The sequence below is a fragment of the Microtus oregoni genome, unplaced genomic scaffold (genome assembly GCF_018167655.1).
Source record: "Microtus oregoni isolate MIOR12 unplaced genomic scaffold, Mior012 000003F_ref0000135, whole genome shotgun sequence".
In the NCBI taxonomy this organism is placed as follows: Eukaryota; Metazoa; Chordata; class Mammalia; order Rodentia; family Cricetidae; genus Microtus; species Microtus oregoni.
Window position 1 is genome coordinate 53,473,567 of NW_024543062.1, and position 23,634 is coordinate 53,497,200.

The 23,634-nt window shown below is 37.7% G+C and overlaps 1 protein-coding gene across 3 annotated transcripts in view; it reads right to left on the minus strand.

Moving 5' to 3' along the window:
* Dpp10 (dipeptidyl peptidase like 10) overlaps nucleotides 1-23,634 on the minus strand; it is a 1,484,741-nt gene that overhangs the window by 80,513 nt on the left and 1,380,594 nt on the right. For all 3 annotated transcript variants that reach the window (XM_041649248.1, XM_041649247.1, XM_041649249.1), the window contains exons 9-11: nucleotides 20,669-20,823; nucleotides 10,629-10,726; nucleotides 2,022-2,145 (exon numbers count right to left, since the gene is read on the minus strand). In XM_041649248.1, the coding sequence (XP_041505182.1) occupies nucleotides 2,022-2,145; nucleotides 10,629-10,726; nucleotides 20,669-20,823 (377 nt within the window). The remainder of the gene's footprint in view (nucleotides 1-2,021; nucleotides 2,146-10,628; nucleotides 10,727-20,668; nucleotides 20,824-23,634) is intronic.

Consider the following 23,634-nt stretch of genomic DNA (forward strand, 5'->3'; position numbering starts at 1 on the left):
TGGACACACCTCTAATAGAATAATGTTATATTATTATATTTTCAGTTTTTCTTAATCCAGTATCTCCATACCGGAATTTTCTACATATAATTTCACGTGTATAACAATTTACAGTGTTATACATCCAATTAAGGTTTCAATGTAATTGATCTAAGAAGAAAAGCAGGTGTCAATTCTTTGTGCTCTGGACTCTGGATATTCTGTGACCAACTGCTTCAAACTCTCACTGCTGTGACTTAATGCCAATGATCAGCTATATATTGTAATTGTATTTTTCTCCCAGGAATTCAGACTTGCTCTTAATTCTGCTTTCCCATTCTTCAGTGTTTGATGGGATGAGGTTCACCCACTTAATCTTTCTCCTCAAATGCTGCACTTCTTCACTGAAAGTTTCATCTGTCGTTCACAAAGCATTTTGTGAAGTATCTTTCTAATAGCTTACAGAAACCCTGATGGCCTTAACACTGTTGCACTTGGTATGCTCCTGCAGACTAGTCTGGAGGTGGAAAACTGGGTCATAATTCTTCAAATACATAGAATATTTAACTTTCACAAATCTGCATGGTTGGAAATCGGCTATTGAGTTTTCAATTTTCCCTTTAAAAAGGAAATTATTTTCTAAAGAAAAGCAATGTTTGCACAGAGCCAAAGACTAGAATATTTTCTTATAGACCCGTGGAGTAGTTTCCTAGAAATCCCTGCTTCTGGAGTGGAACTTGTTAGATAAGAATGTGATTTTCGCTGGTCACATGGTTGAGTGAGACAGTCCTATTTAGCATATTTTCCATATCTTTGCCTCTTGTTCTCCACCATCTCTCTGAGGATGGTATTCATCAGGAAAGCATATACCTAGTATTCCCTGTTCCTCCTATTATCTAGTGTTTTATATAATTTTAGTGGTTTACTGAGCAACGTATAACCAGCAATGCTTAGTCATTTCCAGAGCAGAAATTTGCAAATTTTCTTATTAAATAATCTGAGAATCCTTTATAACCTACCAAGCATATAATATAAAAATTTAAAGTATTGATCCATGTTCTTTACAAAGAGCCTTAAATACGATGCCCATTTAAATTATTTCAGAGTTTAGGAAATTAGTTTTAGAAATTGAAATTCAACTCACTGTTAGAATATTGTGGAACAAGAGCCATTTTCTCTGCCTTTATTTACCATAGGGAAGGAAATACAACCACAGAGCTAATGTGAGCTATACGGAAACTGGGCCATCTCTAAGGAAAATTGGAAGAATACTTCTAATAATGTCAAGGGAAAGACAAAATATGGAAAGAAATTCTCAGTTTCAAAAAGCTCCATGTGGTTTATACTGCCTTTGTATTGCTGACCTGTATTCATTCATTTCATTAAGAGGGGAGTGTATTCTCCTTTGCTTATTCTTGATGCCACTCTCTTAAAAAAATTGGAATATATATAAGGGAATAGATTATAGTGTGTACTTTTATTTACTTCTGATTTTTGAAAGTGTATGTGTCTGGTGTGTGTGTGTGTGTGTGTGTGTGTGTGTGTGTGTGTGTGCATGTTCACATATCTGTTTGTGCACAAGCATGTGGAAGCCAGGATTAATGTGAGTATCTTAATTGTTCTCAGTGTTACTTACTGAGGTAGGGTCTCTTGCTGAACTTTGAGCTTAGCAATTCATCAAGTCTAGCTAACCAACCTGCTTTTTTAATCCCCTGACTTCACCCCCCCCACAATGTTAGAAATACAAGGGGCTACCCTGACTTCACCCCCCCCCACAATGTTGGAAATACAAGGGGCTAACCACACTTGTCTAAAATTTACTTAGGGGCTCAGGTACGCAAAACTATGTGGAAAGCATCTCATTCTCTAAGACATCTCCCCAACCATACAAGTATAGATATTTAGGATTTATTGCTTTTTCTATTATTGTTGTAAATAAAATATTGAAATTCCTATATGAAACCCTAACCATGCCTGACTTCCATAGCAATGGCTCCTAACCACTTTACCTTATGCAAAACATGGAAATAATTTAAACTCACCCTACTGCATGCTCCGGTGGTAGACTCACAGACCGTGAGGATAGAGATGTTCTGAGGCCGATTCAACCACCTGACAACTGTCCTGGTGTTGCTCACCCATTTAACCATGGTGATATAATATTCTCTAGTTTGAAAAAAAAAGGTAAAATTTATATTTAGAGTCTGACAATCAGTTGATACTGATAAAGATCCATGTGTTGTTTTATATGCAATAACTGAAACATTATAAGAATATTGTGTTCTGTTTACATATTTAGACATACATATTTTGTTTAAATATTCACAGACACAAATTTAAATAAATGTATATGTATATATGCAGATATATATGTATATATGAACACATATACAGATGATATGAGAAAACATTTCAGAATGAATTATTTCCCAGAAAAGCAATTTTTGGAACAATGGAAAACAGCAGATGCTTGACTTTTGACAAATGTTTATTGATTGGGACAAGTATGTAAAAAGCAAGTATATAATTTTAACACTATGCTATACTTTTTGTTAGAAGAAGAGCAGATAGCCAATAAAAATGGAAAACTTAGTCTTGACTTCATGGTTACGTCTTATGCACAACCTTTATGTTTTATCTTATATATGAAGTCTTTAGCTACAGGGGCAATATGGATATAATATTATGTATATGGTAATATGATGTTTAATCTTCTTGTCACCTTGACTATACTTTAGAATCAGCTAGAAGACTCATCTCTGACATGTCATTCTGAAGCGGTTTAATTGAGGAGGAATGACCCAGTTGGAATGTGGGTGGCACCACTGCATGAGTTGCAGACTGAATGAAAGGACAAAGTGAGGTGAGCACAGCCATCCATCTTTCTACTTCCCGACTGTGGATGCCCTGTGGCCAGCATCTTCATGCTCCTGCTGCCACATCGGCCATGATGGACTGTGCTCTCAAAATGTGAGCCCCAATAAACCCTTCCTTTCTTTGATTGTTTTTATCAGGTATTTTATCACAACAACAAGAAAAGAATATTATAGTTTGTTTTAGCCATTTGTAGATTACAAAATTGTTTCAATCTTTCAGTCATTTTTATAATATTGTTCCTCATCTTGTCTCAAACAGTTAAAAATAAAAAAGGGAAATCAAATGGAAGCATCTGACTGGATATTAAATTTTTACTATATAAAGAATGTTAATTACTGTGTGTATAATTTCCTCAAAGAGATGGCAATTGTTATAAATATGTAATATATATTTTATTTACAACATATTTTGATTTTATGCTTAGAAATTAACATAATGTATTGCAAAACTCTGAGCTCCCACACCTTAAAAAACCAGTCATCATGGTTTGATTTGTGATAAAAAGGAAAAAGCAGCAACCTGTCTAGATACGTTCCCAATTCCATAACTGTGGAGTAGCATTAGAAACAGCTGAAAAGTGCCATCTGTGTTTGTTGTGTTTAAACTTGTGTTTAAAGAATGCAGAGTCACTTCAACAATTAAGAGCACTTGCAGCATTATTCTGAAGAGAATTTCAGCACCCAGCTCCCTCATGTGACAGCTTCTAACCTCCTGTAACTCCAACTCTGGGATCCAATGCCCTCTTCTGGCCCCTGAGGGCACTGCACTCACATGACACAAATAAATAAAATTAAATCTTTAGAGTAGTAAAATAGACTGATATTTGTGTGAGTTAGTGAAAAGTATCATTTATAGATGTAAAATCATGAAAGAACAGATATTTTGTTATTGGACAACCCTAGGCAAGAGATCCAGCTACATGAATCTCACATTTTTTCATGTGTTTCTGAACGGCTACAGTTCCCTCTAAAAATATCTGTTATCCTGTCAAAATGAAGATATCAGCAGAAGGACAAGTACAACTGGCCATGGAGTGATGTCAGACATTGTTTACTGGCCTATTCAAAACATCTGAAATCTTTCACAATCACCTGAGCCCTAGTTACAAATTGCCAGGCAGCTCTGAGATACCACAACACCATGTGCCCTAAGCAATTAACAGGGCAACTTTGAATCACATGCACAGTTGATTTGCAAAGACTCTTTGACCAAGTCACTGGGCTGGGGGTCCTAAAAGGAAGAGTGTTCTGCTCCACTTTCAACACTTTTTTCAAGAAATTTATTTTGAATATGCAATATTTGGCATTATGACAAATACATAATACATAAAGGGTAAAGGGTCTAGAGAGGTGAGTCGGGTGTGTGTGTGTGTATAATTCTTATCACACAAATACAGGAAGGGAGTTCAAATCATACACACTCTCAAATACAAACACTGGAATACACAGAAAATGTAAACATCAACTTTTTATAGATTTTATAAGATTAAGCTTTGAGAAAAAGGAATCATGTGCCCCATACACAAACAGAGAAAAGAAAGGCTGAATTGTCATAATAGATATTTTTGAATGACAGCTACAAATGGCTTCAGTTGTACTAAAATTAATATGACTATTGTAAAGACTTACAAATCTTGCCACAAATTACATTAAAATTAACATGAGCATTGGAAGTATTTATCAATGACAATACAAATCAAAGTGTCCAGGGCTTTGTAGGGGAAACCCTAAACTGGAGAACTGATTATGAGCCTACATAAAAATTTGTTTCAATTTCTTTACTTAGACAATGGGGAGCCAACTGAGATGTGAAAATAGCATGAACACCTTCTAAAGTGTCTTAAAACACCAGAATTTAAATATTTATCTGAAGTGCCCTTAGAAAAATCTTTGCAATCCCTTCACAGAAGGTAGACTTTACTATTACATAAACTGGTCTATAGTGTCTTCTAAAAAATATTTAATATTTGAAAAACAATTTAAATCCTAACAGCACATTCTTGGCAATCAAGATTTTATAGTGAATGTATTAGATGTAAAACTTTAAAGATAAATATCAGTACTTTGTAATCAAACACTTCTATTTTTAAAAAAAAATGATTTGGTTATTTTATCCATGTTAGCCATTCATACAAAATTTAATCTAAAATAATGTACCTTAATATGCATCTTATTTATATATAAGCATTACTTTTTTTCTTGGCAACTAAAATCTAAAAAATGAAAACCATTTCTGAAAACAAATTTGCATAGTTTTAAAAGAAACATTTTCCAAGCACTGAAAATTTCCACTAGGTTGTTACATGTACATAATATAGAAATTAGAGCAGAGTCTGACACTTAGGCATCGAGGAAACATGGTTAGACTAGCTGAATCTCTTCCTATGATTCTGCACTTTATTGACCTCAAAGTTCCTGGTTCACATCTCACTTAGATTCCTATCACACACCTCATTAGTTCTTAAGCATAGACTGAGTCACAGAGCAAAGACAATATGGTCAAAGGGACAGCACTTTAGTCATGGCGGCTTTCTATCACAGCATGTCCTGGCTTAGGAGATGCAATTGTCCACACTGTCTGTGAAGAGGAGTCCCAGAATCCTTTCAAGATGGGTCTGTTGGCAATCAAATTTGGGTTATCTGTCTGTAAGACTGTTTGTCTGCCTGCCTATCTGCTTGTTCTTCCCTCCCTTCCTTCTTCCCCCTCCCTTTTCCTCCCTCCCTCCCTCCCTCCCTCCCCTCCTTCTTCCCCCTCCCTTTTCCTCCCTCCCTCCATCCCTCCCTCCCTTCCTTTATGCATATAAGTATGTAGATGTGTAAAAATATGTATAAATATGATGGTGGACAGAATCCAATCCCTATTGTCCTCCTTAGTAACTCTATATGTTTTTTTTTCTTTTTCTTTTTTGCCACAGGGTCTCTAAATAGCCTAGGGGATCACCAATTCAATCAGATTATTCAGCAAGCCCCAGAGATCTGCATTTTTTCAGCAATACCAGTGCTAAGATTTGAAGTATGGACCACTTGCTTGTATCTTTTAAAACAATCTGAGTTCTGGAGATCAAATTCAGTACAAGCAGTTTCTTGACTGAGCTATCTCCTTAGCTTCTGACTTTTGTTGCCATTGGTTTACTGTGTAACCACTGTTGGGTCTTCCCAATATCTGTTAACCTATATATGCCATTCTCTTTGAGGGTTCCCAGGAATTATACCCTAAGTTTACTATAGTGGCCCTCTCTACAGTCTCAGAATAATGTTCAATAAACATAATAGTCATCTGGTGTCTTCAGGGCTCATCCATAAATAATATTTTTACTAGCTCGAAAGCAATACTTTGAACTTCCTACCTAAGTTTTCTAGAAAAAGCATTCAGTGTTTGTAACACTTTAATAGTGCGAGCATCTGGAAAACACCACTACTTCTCCAGATGAGATGAACCATGTCACCTCCCATTGGGTCTGATTCTTGGATACTGGAAGGGAACTGGGCCATTTCTTTAGATCCTTTTGAGTTGCATTCTATCCAGAATCAGTATAACTATACTTTAAATAAGGAATAAATTGTAGATTGTGTAGAAAATAATTGATGTGGAAGACATCCCGTATGCATGGTCTATGTACATCTCCTGACAGGACATGAATAAGTGAAAGTTAATAAATAAAATGAAGAGGGGGAATGGTGGTAGAGACTAGAGAAAAAAAACTGACCATCCCCAAGTTATCAAACATGTTTTTAAAAATAATTTATTTTCAATTGTTTTCTAGAATTTAATAAATCAATGCAATAAATTTTCATCAGATCTTCCCCTCGCATGCCAACTCCCACTCTGCTATACACTCCCACATACTACTCTCAATTCTGTGTTTTCTACTTCTCTCTTTATATGCATATAAACACACACACACACACACACACACACACCACTGAATCCAGCTGATGTTACCTTTATACATATGGGTATAGTGTTGACCACTTAGCTGTGGGCAAGCTATCTTTGCATTTTCTCCTGAAAAAAAAAAACTTTCCTTCTTCAACAGACATAGACGGCCCAGAGCTCTTCAACTACAGATCGAGGCTTGTGTGTCCTTCCCCTATTCATGCTGCAATGCTGACAGGTATGGTTTTGTGTAGGCAACCATAATATCAAGAGTTGATGGCTACTGGGTAGCACTCAGGGCACTGAGAAATTTCCTTATGGCATTCTTCAGACACACTTAGCATCAGTTCCCTGCCCCTACATGCTTTTCCCTGGTCCAGGTTCTTTGATGTTTCTAACTGGGACCTCTCTTTCACTTTATATACTATTTCCCTAAACTTTCTTTCCACCTCTCAATGACCCCTTTCTAAGTTCCCTTACCTCTGCTCAAACATCTTCCTCTTCCAATCCTTCATCTTCATTGTCATTTTTGTTTGTTTTGTTTTGAGACAAGCTCTCACATATCATAGACTGACTCAGACTTGTTAGAACACCAAGGATGACTTTGAACTTCTGAGATTGCTCTCCCTGCTTCCACCTCCCAAGGGTGGAGCTATAGGCATGCACTTCCATATTCACTTTTTGTGATGTTTGTCATGAATCAAAGTCTTCATGAATGTCAGGAAGGCATTCAACTAAGAAAGCCCTATTACCAGCTCCTTTACTCTTTAATCTGTTTATTTTGATTATAAAACAATTGAAGAAGAAAAGGATAAGGTAATAAAAATTTAATATATATATAAAAGAAAAAATATATATAAAGAATATGATTTCTATAATTCCTTTACCTTTTATTATTTGAAAATTTTATACAATTATATAATGCATTTTGATCAAATCAATCCTCTCTTCCCTCCCCTCCAGTGCGCACCTGCCCCCTCTTGACATTATATTTCCTTTTCAACTTCATGTGCATTTTTAAAATCTCTGTGAACTCTCTTAGCACTGCCTTCATGTGAAGGAGTATCTACAGGAGACTGAAATCCTCTCAGAAGCCTCATCCCCAGGAAAGGTGACTCCTCTTCCCTTGGTGACTATTGCCTGCCAATAGTTCCTGAATAAGTCTTCATGATGCCCCTTCCCTGTCTGTTGTTGTGGATTACTATTTTAAATAGGCAAAATTGTGTTACATTTGTTTATGCTGCATTTGTTTATCAATGTGAGGACATGCTACAGTTGTCTGTGCTATATTTGCTCATTTATGTTATCGTGTGTTGCATTTGTTTTACCTTGCTTGTCTAAGGCACCTGATTGTTTTAATTAAAAGCTGAACAACCAATAGCTAGGTAGGAGAGGGATAGGCAGAGCTAGCAGGCAGAGAGAATAAATAAGAAGAGAAATCTAGACTCGAGAGAAAGGAAAAAGAAGAGAGAAGATAACCAGGAAGAAAGAGAGCAACATTTGCGGGGCCAGAAGTCAGGCAGCCACCCGTCAGGTATGAAGGCAGCTAGAAAGTAAGATATACAAAGGAAAAGAAAGGTAAAAAGCTCCAAGACATAAATATAGATAAAATAGGAGATTAAAATAAGAGCTAAGCTAAAGTCGAGCATTTAAAACTATTAAGGCTCCATGTTATGATTGGGGGCTGGTTGGTGGCCTAAAGAAAGCCTGATACAGTCTGTGCGAGGATCAGGGCTGGCTTTGTCTTGAACAGGTATCCATGCTTCTTTACTTGTGACTAGTTTACTCATGTCTGGTGGACCAACTTCAGAAACAGAGCTTTCTGTTCGGTTCATTCAACCCTGCTACACCCTACTTATCATTTTGAACCACTTTAAGCTTTTTCATTGAATGTGGATAAAATACTCTGGAACAAGATGGAATGGTCTTATCTCATTGGACGTGTGTTCCCAGCTGATGCTGAGATTCTATCACACACATTCATTCTTTCTGGCTTTTATCTACTCCATTCACTAAAAAAAAAATTAAGCTCATATTAGACAATTAAAGAAGGTCTTTAATGAGGAGCATTATGTAGAATCTATTACCTTTTTAAATAACTTCCATACATATCAGAGTGTGTTATCTGTAAATATGCCCACCTGTGATTAAATTTCCCTAAATTTGTCGACATTCAAATATTTTTTCTATAATCAGCAACATTGGGTTGATTATAGAAGTCTTCAAAATAAGCATGAAACTTAGCCCCCCTTTCTCTCTCTCTCTCTCCCTCTCTCTCTCTCCCTCTCTCTCTCTCTCTCTCTCTCTCTCTCACACACACACACACACACACACACACACGTGTGTGTGTGTGTGTGTGTGTAATGTGGACTATGTTATACACATATATATCCAACTTTGCTATAAACAACACATACCTACAAAAAGGGGGTGATTGATAGACAGAAAAGGACAGGAGATAGACATATATTTTCTATGAACAATGAGACCACACTTCAAGATTAGCTACTCAGTTCATATTTAGCATCTTGGTAAGTTGACAATAACATCGAATGCAGCTCTTTAGAAGTTTGAGAGATTTAGGACTTCAGTGTATAAATGATTTTCTGGTTGGTGGAGAAGATATTTCCAGCATTAAATAAATATATGCATTGGACATATGTATACCTATTTACAGTGTCATTCAGGTTTGTGCATGATGCAGTCGGGGGGGGGGGTGTTCAGAGAACAACCACAGATGTGATTCACCTCCTTCTAACATGTTTGAAGCACGGTTTCTGATTGCTCAGCACTGGAGCCTCCACACTTGTTGGCCCATGAGCTTCCGATTATTCTATTCTTTCTGGCCCCCATCTCACCACTGATGCCCTGGGACTACAGATATACAACATTCCTCATATCTCTGTGTGTCTTCTGGGGATCTAAACTCTTCATGAGATTTACCTACGAAGCCACCTCCCCAGGTCCTGTTCAAACATCGTAAAGACTTCTGATCTTAAAACAAATCATAATTCATCCGAAGATTCTACTTACAGAAGAACACCAAATAAACTATTGGCAAGTTGTGGAAGAAAGTAAGGTAAACTACACACATTATAGAGAGAATTTAGTCTTTTAGGATTTTGTTGTTTTGTAAACAAACAAAAACAAAACAAAACAAAAAGGCCTCAATTAGGCCAGGCTGGCCTGGAGGTCCCTAAGTAGCTAAGGATGATCTTATGATCTTAAGCTTCTCACTATCCCAACTTCCCTTTTTCTAGGTCTGGGATTACAGATGTTTGCCTCTGTATCTAGTTAATACAGTGCTAGGGATTTATTCAACCCAGGGCTTTGCCCATTCCAGGCAATCACTCTTTCAACTGAGTTGCAGTCCCAGTCCCTGATTTCAGTGCTTCTTAATGATAGAGGCACACACCTTTAATCCCAAAGCTCAGGAGGCAGAGACGGGTGGATCTCTATGAGTTTGAGGACAGCCTGGTCTACAGAGGGAGTTCCAAGACACAAGCTACAGAGAAACCCTGTCTTGAAAACTAAAACAAACTAAAAACAAACAAGCAAACAAACAAAAACAAAACAAAAGGATGGACCAACTATATTCTCCAGAAGAAAATTCAGTGGAAAATTAACCTGTCTTCTGTCCTTCACATCACCAGCCAAAGACCGACTCATTAGCATCTTTCATCATTCAGTGGTATCTCTAGTCACCTTGAAACTAAGTACTTCTTAGGAACAGCCAGACAACGAGAATGACTTCATTCCCAACTGATGGAGGCAACCTCTGCTTCATTTTCAAGTGGAATTGTGGCACTGATCACACCATTTTCTAAATTGCAACAAAATGATAATTGGAAGCAAAATATCTATTTCTGCTTAAAAGTGGAATCGAAATTACCTACCTTGATTTAAAAATGTCGGGCGGCATCAGCTCCAAAGTATGAGTTGGTCCATACAGGTTTACAACATATAATTTCACTGTTGGGTTCACTTGACCTGCCTTTGAGAAAATAAAAATTATAATACATAATATATAAGCACTAGACTATTAAAATTAAAAATGGAATTTTTGACTAGTTTACTTGTAGGGGGTTGTATATGTGTGTTTTACTGGGGATAAAAAGTCCAATTTCTCTGAAATAGAAATGATTTTTAAATTCAACCACTTGATTACTTTCAATTGTTTTTTGCAGATTGCTACTTCTGGAGCATTTTCACCAGACAATTAAAGGTTAGAGGAAATCAGGGTAGCTTTATTCATTAGGCGGGGCTGTTTTGCTCCTTTCTCAGAGCTGCAAAAGAACTGTGCATGCAAAATAGGCAGTAGAACCAGTGACTGTTCACATCATGGAACCGCAGGGTAAAGCTTTCTAGGGGCAGGGAAGGGGTTAGGTAAGGGGCAATAAGGAGAGGGGAGAGAAGCCAGAAGTAAAGAATGGAAGGAAAGGAAATAGGAAATGGCAAGATAGAGGAAGAGAAATGGAACAGGAAAGAAAAGGTAAGGGGACAGGAAAGAGGAAGGTAAGGAAAATCCCACCCACAAGGATTACAGAAAACCTCCCCAGAACAGGTTGCTACAAGTTATCCTCTGACCTCCATAGTGCCGTGACACATGTGTACCAACACATGCACACACACATACACACAAATAAACAAACAAAATGTAATTAAGAATAAATGCAGAAATATTAAAAATCTTACCCACATATATCAGATACCATATTTAAAATTCAAAAGATCCTAAAGTATTCCAGTGCATTAATGTGCCCAGCCCTTCTTTTTAAGCTGTACTAAATGGGTGACTCATATTTAAATGACCCTGAGAGGTCCAAAAGAGCCTTCTCCGAGTCTGTGGCAGCAAGAGTAGAAATGCATATATAACTTGGCTTTAGCTAATCAAAATTCCATTGAAGGAACAATAACTACTACGGTGCAGTAGTTGGTAGGCTTCTAGTTTGCAATGTGTTCTAAAGGCTGATAACCTGATTTGTCACTAAATGTTCTTACTTCAGTACAAAGATTGCTCTACTCATTCTCTAGACTGAAATAGAGATGCTAAAGGAAATTTCCTAATATTGAGAGAGCTGAGACTTACAACATACATGCTAGTTGTGACTTCTGTTATCTCCCAGGCAATGAAAAACAAACCGTAGCCAAATATTCTGTGAGTAAGAAAGAGAAATGAAGGCAAACACTCGCAAATACACCTCAAGAGAATGAAAGAATAACCCCATGCTGGGCCTGAGGAGATTGCTCAGTACTTGCATTATGTGCCATACAAGCATGAATACTGGAGTTTCATTGCCCAACACCCAAATAAATACCAGATAAATTTGTTGGTTGTCTTTTCCCAGCACAGACTGCACCTCCAAGGGTCATTTAAATATATGAGTCATCTACTTAGTGATCAGCAATGCTTAAAAGAAAGACTGGCACATTAAAGCAACGAAATTCCAATCACAGGTGGAAAAGGAAGCCCCAGAGAAAGGAGAAAGCTGGCTAATAAGACAAGCCATATCAGTGAGCACTTGGTTTGACTAACACACCGTACCTGAATGAATAAGATGAAGGAACAATTTAGAATGATTCCTGATGCTAGCCTCTACATAAATACACAATGCATCCACAAACATGTAGAACTATGCATGTGCTCTCAGCACACATACATGGAAATGGTAAAAGAAAACTAAAGAAAGTGTGTCCGCGTGAATGAATCGGGTGACATATCACAACATGTTCCTAAACAATATGCAATTATCCTTGTGGTCTGGTGGAGCTTGAAAAGACTACATGTTAGATACAGAGAAGATGGAAGCAAATGAAAAAAAAAAACACAGGTTAAAAATTGAAGGCGTGGGATCAAGCTTATTTAAGGCCTGCAAAGAGAGATTCATACTCAAAGTATTGACTCAGACAAATGGTGAAACAAGCCAAGGCTTGAAACAACATGATGTATTCTACTCAGAGTGAGCAGGCCCCTTAGCAACTGTTTTATTTGGTTATCACTGGAGACTGACACATCTCTGGGAGAGTGTCACACACTGGCCAGAACATTGTAGCTAACGAAAGTGGTCAAAAAAATTCTTTTTGCTAAAGGAATGTCATGACTACTAGAAGCCACTATTGGGATCATAATTTGTGTTTTTGTTTTGTTATTTCTCTCGCTAGATCTAGTAGGTTAAAATTTAATCCTTGTTTTATGATGTAATTTGGCCAGCTGGGATTGTAGCACTATGATGGAGGAAGGTCATTGGCTAATAAAGGAACTGCCCTGGCCCATTTTATTGGTTAGAGGATAGGTGGGAGGAGTAGGCAGAACAGGACGCTGGGAGGAAGAGGAAGTGAGGTCAGTCTCAACAGCTCTCCTCTCGGGAGCAGACGCCTGAGAGAGACGCCATGCCCCACTCCCAGGATGAAGCTCCGACCCAGGATGGACATAGGCTAGAATCTTCCTGGTAAGCGCACCTTGGGGTGCCATATACAGATGATTAGTAATGGGCTAAATTAATATGTGAGAATTAGCCTAGAAGAGAATGGGCCAAGCAGTGTTTAAATGAATACAGTTTGTGTGTTGTTATTTCGGGGCATAAGCTAAGCTAGCCGAGCAGGCGGCCGGGGTTGCTGGGAACGCAGCCCCGCCGCTCATATTACTACAGCACTAGTCTGCATCACCTGGGGCCTTAGATACTCCGAGTCCTGGTCCCCAGCTCACAGACCTAAAATCAGAGTCTCAATGTAGAACTATGTATATATCCATGTTTTAACTAAAGTGCCGAGTCATTAGTAAAGTTTTCTGATTAAAAAACTGTTCTATATATTTTTAATCTATGCTCAATATATATGAATGTTATCTACAGTCATATACAACTGTGTCATATATGTATCACCTATTTGTCATTTATCATTTAACATCACTCACCTATTACCATCTAATTATTTATTATCCACCTATTAATCTTTTATCTCTATCACATATTTATTACTTATTTGTCAATTATCTATCATCTAACATATCTGTCATATATTTTTCTATCTGTATCTCTATCATATCTTTTATATTTGTGTTCTGTCATCTATCTCTCTATCATCTATCTAATCTATCTATACTCTATTAGTCTATCAAATAATAGCTTTCATTTGTTGTCTAACATCTCTTTATCTCCCTCCTATTTATTCTCTATCCACCACATAGAATTGATCTGTCTTAGTTGCTCTTGCTGTAATTAAACTCCATGAGCAAAAGCAACTTGGGAAGGAAAGAGTTTCCTTTGCTAACAGTTACATACAATAGTTCATCATCAAAGGCAGTGAGGACAGGGACTCACACAGGGCAGAAAACTGGAGGCAGAAGCTAATGTAGAAGCCACAGAAGGGTGATGCTTCCTGGCTTACTCTCCATGGCTTGTTCAGGTTGTTTTCTTTTAGAATTCAGGACCACCAGCCCAGGCATGGCATCACCCACAAAGGGCTGAGCACTTCCCCAATTAGGTACTAATTATGAAAATGTGTATAGACTTCCTTACAGACTCGTCATATGGCAACATTTTCTTCACTGAGGTTCCCTCCACAGATGACTCTAGCTTGTGTGAAACTATTATTTACACAAAACTATTCAGCTCGGTCATATTTTTCTGTCATCCGTCATCGGTTATCTTCTAACATGTCCTATCTATCATCTATCTCTCATCTCTCCATCTTATGTAGTCTATCATTTCTCTGTCAACTATTATGTCATATTATCTATCATCTATCTATCTATCTATCTATCTATCTATCTATCTATCTATCTAGCATCTATCTATTATCTATCAAATATACCTGTTTTCTTTATATCTGACCATACCTCACTACTGTCAGAAGTTAGTTTTCATGAGACTGGTCCAGAGGAGATGACACCCACCTCCAGCACAATATGATCACTGCTGGTGTCTGGAATGTGTTTTGAAATCTAGGTTACCTACATTTGTGATTCAGAGCAATCTGAGTTCAAACGTTGGCTCTGCTATAATGCACCATAAATTATGTGACTAAAATTCTAATGCACAATTTACTTGATTTTAAAAACTGAGACAGATATTCCTCTGAAAATATTTCCGAAAGCAGATATTGTGAGAAAAATGTTTTCTTTCTTTGGATAAAATGTCATAGCATTGCTGTATTAACTAACAAAGAGATGCTTAATAAGCTATCCATAAGAGGATATAGCCATGCATTAAAATGATTGGGGTTTTTATGATACTAATTCTTATCCAGTTAGAGAAATTTGTGCTTGTAGTTTTATAATTAAATATACTACCTAGACAAATAAGGACATTACGTTAGATTGGATCTTTGTCTGAACTCTTACCGATAGTTTGTTTACTTTTGTGAAAGACACACAAAGCCTGATCATTTCTTTAAGAGAATCTGCCACTGAAACCATAAATTCGCACCTGTGCTTCCACCCGAATGCAAATTAAAAATTGTACACATGAGGCCATTTTTATATAAAGGCACCTCAGTGAGGCATCAGGATGGCTCCCAAATTTTGCTATTCAGCATTTCATAATCACAGCTACATTTTTACTTTTCCATGGGGTTTGGAATTAAGCAAAGCTAGTGAGTTCATTTGCACTTTTTAATATTCGTATCATTCAGAGAGTGTGCAAATTAGAGAGGTCATCTCTTTGCTTTCAACAGTCGCGTTTGCCACAAAGACTGCAAATCCACAGAATCCCTTCCTCCATGATTCTGAAATGCAAGCCTCAATAATAATTAACCTTGTTTTACTGGCAACTAAATTGTCATTAAACGAGATAATGTTTTAATTAAGAAGATTAACCTGAGGTTAGAGAGAGAGAACTCCGCATCTCTTTTGTGCTGAGTTGCTAATGATAGGGTATTTTATGAGCACCAAATCATGCTGAATTAAGTAAAATCCAAATATATTTGTTTGGTGTAAGTGTCTCATCAGTATATCTGACCATGCAGAGCTTTGCTGTACCAGTTTTTAAATCTAGCTTAATTTAAATAGCAATTTAGTATGAACTTGGCGCTATCTCGATTTCTAAAGTGTCACTTTCTCAAAAGTTTATTGTATGCAAGCAAATTGAACCTGAATTTGTGATGGGAAAACTAATGATCATTTAAAACTAGGGTAGAAAGGAGTAAATTTGAAAATGAAAGACATACTCAAAAAGACACTGAAATTCTTGTGACTACAAGGACCTAAACCCCAAATTTCTTGGAAATCTGGTATCTTAAGTACATGGGTGGTTCTTTCACATAAAAGCCATATCCAGACAAGGGTATGGTCATTTGGTTTAGTCTGGTAATATGCCTTTCACTTTTAGTTGTTTTTTTTTTAAGTATGTGGATGTGTGGACACGCATGTGGCATGAAGTGCATGTGCATATATATGCAAATGGCAAGGTACAAGCCTAGGTGTCATCCTCACAAACATAGCTCACATCCTTAGAAACAAAAAACCTCTCATCATCTGGAACTCTCCAAGGAGGCTGGGCTGGCTAGCCAGTGAGTCCTGGATATCTGCCTATTTCTGCCTCCCCAGTACTGGGATTACAAGCTTACAACACCAGGCCTGGATTATTTTATCTGGATAATTCAGATAATGTCTGGATTATCAAAGTTCCCCATACATGGTATACAAAAGATGAGCTATATCCCCTATATCCCTTGTTCCAGGTTTTATTTTTAATACTGCCATTGGCAGTCAGTGCCCACTTGGAACATTCTTCACACATTCATGTGTTGATGTGGTGAGACTCTTTGCTCCCCATACATAGCTGAGTCTGGATGTGTATGTACATGAGGCAAATGGACCCTAGCCAGTATCTGTGATTGTCAGGCAGGTGTTCAGGTTTTCTGAGCCTCTATAAAATAACAGCTGATCTATAGGACTGTTATTTATATTATCTTCCTGCCCTGAAATTGCTGTAACTTAAAAGATGTATCTTTAAAAATCATATGCATAAATTTGAGGGTGTGTGTGTGTGTGTGTGTACGTATGTGCATACAGGTATCTGCAGAGTCAGGAAGATAACATCAGATTCCCAGGAGCTAGAGTTACTGGCTGTCGTGAGTGATACCCAACGTGGGTGCCAGGAAGAACCCAGGTACTCTATAAGAGCAGCAAGTGCTATTAACTGCTGAGTCATCTATCTAACTCATAACTATGCCTTTTAAAGAAGCACTTAACCTTTTAATATCTCATTTTATCCATTTTTGAAAGATAAGTGACTGCATGAAGATTAAACAATGGATAAAATGGTAGCCTCCTTCTAAACAAAAGAAAAATGTCTACTAGAACCCAGAACTTTGTTCAAATTGATAGATACACAGAATCATGACTAAAAAAGCCATACATTAAAGCAAAAAACAAGTCCACAAATCACAATTCCAGAGAACATAGACAACAATGAGGACCCTATGAGAGACATACATAGATCTAATCTACATGGGAAGTAGAAAAAGACAAGATCTATTGAGTAAATTTGGAGGATGGGGACCTTGGGAGAGGGTGGGGGGGGCAGGGAAGGGAGGAGAGAAAAATGTAGAGCTCAATAAAAATCAATAAAAATAAAAATAGCCATATATTACTGAATGATAAATTATCTATAATGATTTTGTATGTGAATTTCTGGTGACATATTTTAATTTTCTCAAATATTTATATTTCTCCATTTATGAGTCTTAATTTTCTTACATGGTGAGACCTGGAACTGTCCAAAGCTGAGAGAGTGATTTCAAGACATATATAAGCACATTATTTTTTAAAAAATGAAAGTCAATTGTAAGTTCCACTCTTGAGAAATAAATTGCTGTGTTGTCTCTTCCATGGCACTGAACTCACTCATTTGTGTACAAACAGCTGCACATTCCTTTACTGCACTGGTCTTCACCTTATTCTGTAATTGCTAGATAAGATTTCACCACCATTACTAAATAAAGTAAGGAAAGAATTAATATATTGGAGAAGAAAGTTCAGTTTTCAAGTGTGCAAAAAGGGCTGGTGTATTATTTACAGGTTCAAACCATCAACCACAAAAGCATGGCTGAACTTATAATTAAAGTCACATGATTTTTTTGCATGAAAATGATGAAGCTGTTTTGCAAACAAGAGTCTCCCATTGTAGGGACAGATTGCAATTTTCTGAAGAGCACTGACTTGGTACCTTCTACACTAGTTCCATCTGAAGAATACCAAGAATAAAATTTCCAATCATGGAAGTTCATTACTACCAATCCTTTGTTTAACACTACAACCATCAGAAGGAGAAAGAGGTGGCATCAAGAATTGCAGACATTCTGTTCCTGAAGCAATATTCATTTTCTTTCTCTCTGGAATGCCCGAATGTGGTGTTTAGGAAATGGAACAAGTAAGTAGTCGCAAACTTATTACAGTCTTGCTGTATTTCCACAGCAGACTGGCCTAACATGTATGATGACTTTTCTTTACTTATTTTTCTGGGTATTATGCAGTAAACCTTGATAAAGTTCAAGGTTAGCAAAGATATTTGCACTTGAGAAAAACAAAGCATATTTCTTTGAATCAGTGCACAAAAACAGCTTCTTGGGGGTCAGGGAGGTATTTGGGTGGGTAAAGGGGCTTGCCACCTCCCATGATGCCGTGGGTATGATTCCTAGAACTTACGTGTTGAAAAGGGAGATCAGAGTCTGACTTTCAAAGGTGTACCCCACCACAAAGAGTAGAAACAGTTGCTTGGTTTGCATAATTAGGAGCTAAAAAATCTACAAAGAAGACATGCATGAATAATGCATAAATGGACTCACCACATGCTCCTTATCTGTTATTCATTGGAGAGACAGGTGTTTAAAAGAGAGATTGACAGCACAAGACCACGTCAGTCATCACTATGGCATGGGTTTTGGTGGGAAACTCTAGCCTCATCACTAATAGAGGAATTATTGGCAGTTGGTGGCTATGGTTGCAAGTGTTTTTTCTTCAGTAGTGTGGCTACGATAGGTTCCTGAAACTCCAAATGATTAGCCTCACACCCATGAATATATGGAAAGTACCAATTAAACTCAGAGGGTTATAACAATGAAGAGAATAATTCGGTGATGGTGGCATAGGACTTTAATCCCAGCACTTAGGAGGCAGAGACAGGCAGATCTACATGAGTTCAAGGCCAGTCTGGTCTACAGTCCCTGGATAGGTTTCAAAGCTACAGAGAAACTGTGTTTCAAAAACAAAAATAAAATAAAATAAAAATTAAAGATGAGGATACAAAGTTTTGTAGCAGAATTGTTGAAACAGGGTTCCATAGAATTTGTAGTCAAGTAATAGGGATTATATATGATCAAAATGGATTGCATACATCTATGAAATTCTCAAACATGAAATATTACAATTTCTTTTTATAAGAGAATTTAAAGTGCCTGAGATGGCTAAGACAGATAAATGTGGTATAAAGACAGAGATCTGTGTTTGAATCTCACATTAAATGAAAACTTGGTCATAGTCATATATATCTAGGAGTATCTTGAAAGGCTAAGAAAGAGAATTCCTGGAGTCCACTTGCCAGCCAGCCCAGCTGAATTGCTGAGCTTTAGGTTCAGTGAGATCCACTGTCTCAAAAAATAAGACACCCAGCGATTGAGGAACACATGCAACATCCTACCTCTGGGATTTGCACACTCACACATACGCAACACACACACACACACACACACACACATACACTTACACTATTACCACCACTACCATCACTACACCCACTACTACTACCACACAGGAAACCTTGAGGCATTCAGAAGGACCTGCAAGAAAAACCCAAGTGCTTTCCAATTTATTCTTGTCCTAGAAGCCTCGTTCAATACTTGGGAGTAGTTTTGTCTAGGCAAGATTTCCATTCTTGCCCTATAAACCCTTTTTATCTCTCTTATCTACCCCTGGATAGGACTCAAAAGCAGCATTTCATAAACCACATTCCTTATTAGTTTCTGCCAAAATAATGTTGATATTAATGTACTTACTAGTAAATTCTTTACGTTTGTTCTATTCTTTACTGAGCCCTTTACGATTCATCTATTCTTGACTGGAGATTTTTTTATGCTCAGTCAATTTTTATGAGATAATTAAAATACATATTAACTTATAGCACATTAACTGCCCTAAGAAATCATTTGAAAACAACTAAACTTTTTTGAAACTAAAAGACCTAACTTACTTATCTGTAATATTCCTTCATTTTATAATCTATTCACAACTCCAAGGTTGTACCTAGGAGAAGCTTTTGTCCTCACCTTAGGTTTGTCTCTCTTCTCTTCTCACCTTCTTTTCAACTCAGTAGGTGAGAAGAAAAAAAAATCAAATGTGAGCATCAGAAGGGAAGACGTACAGCAGTATCTCTCTCTCCCGCTGTGTGTGTGTGTGTGTGTGTGTGTGTGTGTGTGTGTGAGAGAGAGAGAGAGAGAGAGAGAGAGAGAGAGAGAGAGAGAGAGAGAGCATGTGTATGCATTTGGATGGAGGCCAGAGGTTCTTTTGCTGCCATCCCTCTGGTGTTCTCCCCCTTTTTGTGTCAGATGGAGTTTATTGTTGGTCGGGAGTTCACCATGAGCTTTAGTCTAGCTGGCCAATGAGCCACAGGGGTATACCTATATCCATCTTCCCACTCAAGGTATTACAAGTAAGCACTTCCAAGCATTGCTTTTTAACATAGTTTAGAGAGGATCAAATTCAAGTCATTCTGCTAATACAACAAGTAATTTGTTGCCTGAACAATCCCTCTAGCCCCATTTCTAACTTTTTCTACCCACATTCTTTCTGTTGACTTCAAGTGACAAACTTAGAATTGATGGCTTTGTCTACAGATAGGGAGCCTCTTTTTCAGAGGCACTTTTTCTTGAAACAACCATGTTGTCCATCAAGTCACTGATGCAGAGAGAAGGAAGAAAATAGCCCTTTTGCATTGCTTACCTTGGGGTATGGGTACTGCTTTGCTTTGGGGTACAGTGTTCCAGTAAACCGGGGAATAACCATATTAGGCACCAAGGAGTCATTTATCATCAGGAAGGCAAGTCTCTCTCCATCAGGTGACCACCAGTGGGCGATGTGAGAATGCAGGAGTTCCTCTAGAATAAATGAGTGTTAATTGAGATCGACTGTAGAGATGTGGGCTCAGTGACCCACAAATATCTGTCCTTGAAATCCTCATTGTGCATGAATATTTTCTAGACAGCAAGATAGATTTTATCCACTACACTGAGAAGTCTGTATTTTCAAGTTGCGCTTTGAATTCCAAGAAAAGCAGGGGGGAGGAAGATTAACCATCAGATTTGGGGTTTGACGTGGCATGGTCCTAGCACATGAAAGTATCGATGAATGAGGAGTGAGATACAGGTAAAACTGTGCCTACTCATAATATCATCCGTACATATTTGCATGCAACTCTTTTTTTCTATTCCATCTTTAAACAAGTTGGGGACTTACTTTAGCTCCAAGAAAGAGAATGAACTATATAGAGAAACATTTTTCATATAGCATAAGATCCACTATACACTTTTGATTCAGCAAGTTAATTTATAGGAACCCCAAAGTCCCCATATTATGCCCTCTGGCTCCTATAGTGTGTCATCGTTATAGCTTTTCCACAATTAGAAGGAAGTATGTAAAACCAGATCATTTATTTTCATAGTGCCTTCCTGCAATGTAACCTCAGGCCAGCTGTGAACTTTAAATGATATTACCAACACTATTCATAAGTCTATACGATAATTCTGTGTCAGGGAACAGCTCCTCACTGCATTCATAGTGACGATGATGACTTTGCTGCTCTTAGCTTAAGATTATAGTAGGTCACTCTGTGGTTTGCCATGGTTTCAGCTCTATAAATAGTCTCTTTGTAAAAAAGACATCTTCAAATCATTTTACTGAATAATTCAAGTCTTTCCTCTGGGAACCCAGAGACAGTAATTAATACTAGAGAAGAGATCCAGAAAATATACCTTCAAAATTAAATTATTGAGAATGTGTGGAATTTTTTGGTTATGGTGTATGTGTGTGTGTATTGTATATCTGTTGTGTGGGGGTTGAAATAATTATTCTTCTTCCAAGGGAGGAAATAAAGTATGGGTAATCTATAGAAGAAGATGCAGCTGAGAGTCATCAACTGTCATTGGTGGAGACCTGGAGTGACATGTTGGTAGAGATGACAAGGGCTGAAAGAACAAATGCTTGTGCCACCTGGTTGCAACAAAAGTAATGGTGATAATAAAGACTATAGAACACGTTGACATTGTTCCTCTAAAAACCTAGAAAAATGTCACCGGAAAAAAAGAGAAATTTAAGCTGAAAACGCATATGAAGAACAAAGGTTCCCATAGCATCACTAGAATAGTCCTTGTCTTGTGTGTAGTTGGAATAGAAAGCCAAGGTTCAAGAAAGCCCAGTAATAGATGAAAATTAAATAATTACCTGCAAAATGAATTACAAAATGACAGTGTGACCCAAACTTCCCACTATGAACTGAATGCATGCTACAACAATCCACTATAAAATGAACGTCTGGACATGTGAGGGGCTGAGCCTGAAGAGCACATGGGACCGCATAAAGTACTGCAGTCCCTGACATGCCTCATTCCTTCATTTTCCATCTGTGGCCTATGTTGCGTTTCCAATACAAGTTAGGAACAAATGAAGGCTTAAACTCTAGGAAGGTCCCTGAGCATGGCACCCATGAGCAAGCTGGAACTGGGTCAGAGCTATACAATATTCTGACTCAGGAAGAACAATGAAGTACACTAATAACCAGATCTCTAACTTGGCAGAATTTTGAGCAAAATACTTTTATGTTTCTAGGAAAAGCTCTGACCTGTAGAAAGTAATTAATAAATGTCAACTTGATCAGACATATGAGAAGAATAAAACTTGAAATTTAGAGGAAGAGAAATTTTAGGGAAGACTTATCAGAAGGACTAAATATATACAAATATAATTATGAGTATCTTAATGTCATGTAATGTCAATAGAGTAAACCCATAATCAAAGTGGCTATCAATAATCACATGGACAATATATCGTCTAGGCAGCAGTCAGCATTCAGCTCCTACCTTATGTGCAAAGGATGTGATGACTACCCTGTCCCTGGAACAGCATCACCTGCTAGACTAGCCAGCTGTCTAACAGCAGACTGGCTGTGTATGAACCCTTCCATTCAGTGGGGCAGCATCTGTGTTACATAGAGACACACATCCTGAGAGTCAACTTCATTTGCTATCTATAGTTCTGTGGACACAGCTTTATGAAGTTTTACCAAACTATTCGTCACGGTCTTAATAACATACACTACACTAGCTGTAACCAGGCAAACATTTATGAAGAATGGCCACAGGATCGCTCTCTGTAAGAATCTGACAGTCTTACCCTTTTTGTCTTTGCTTTATGTTTCTGAAATGATGGATAAATGGACTCATTTTTTATATGGAAATAGGGCATTTTTTGTTAGTTTAACAACACTGAAGTGCCTCCTCAGCCCAGGGATGGAGCGCAGTGGGGTTTTTGATCCTACTGCACGTACTGGCTTTGTGGGAGCCTAGGCAGTTTGAATGCTCACCTTAGGAGACCTGGATAGAGGTGGGCAGTCCTTGGGCTTCCCACAGGTCAGGGAACCCTGATTGCTCTTCCAGCAGATGAGAGACTTGATCAGGGGAGGGGGAGGGAAATGGGAAGCGGTTGTGGGGACGAGGCAGAAATCATTAATAAATAAATAAATTAAAAAAAAACACTGAAGTGGAGATAACATTCTACAGAAAGCATAGGGATTGATAGGGACTGAGAAACTAGGGTAGAAATGGGAATGTACTGTTACTGTGACACCACTAACACACAGGATAGTATGTTTTCTGTTCTTTTAAATGTGAGGATGTTAGACATTTTACTGCCTT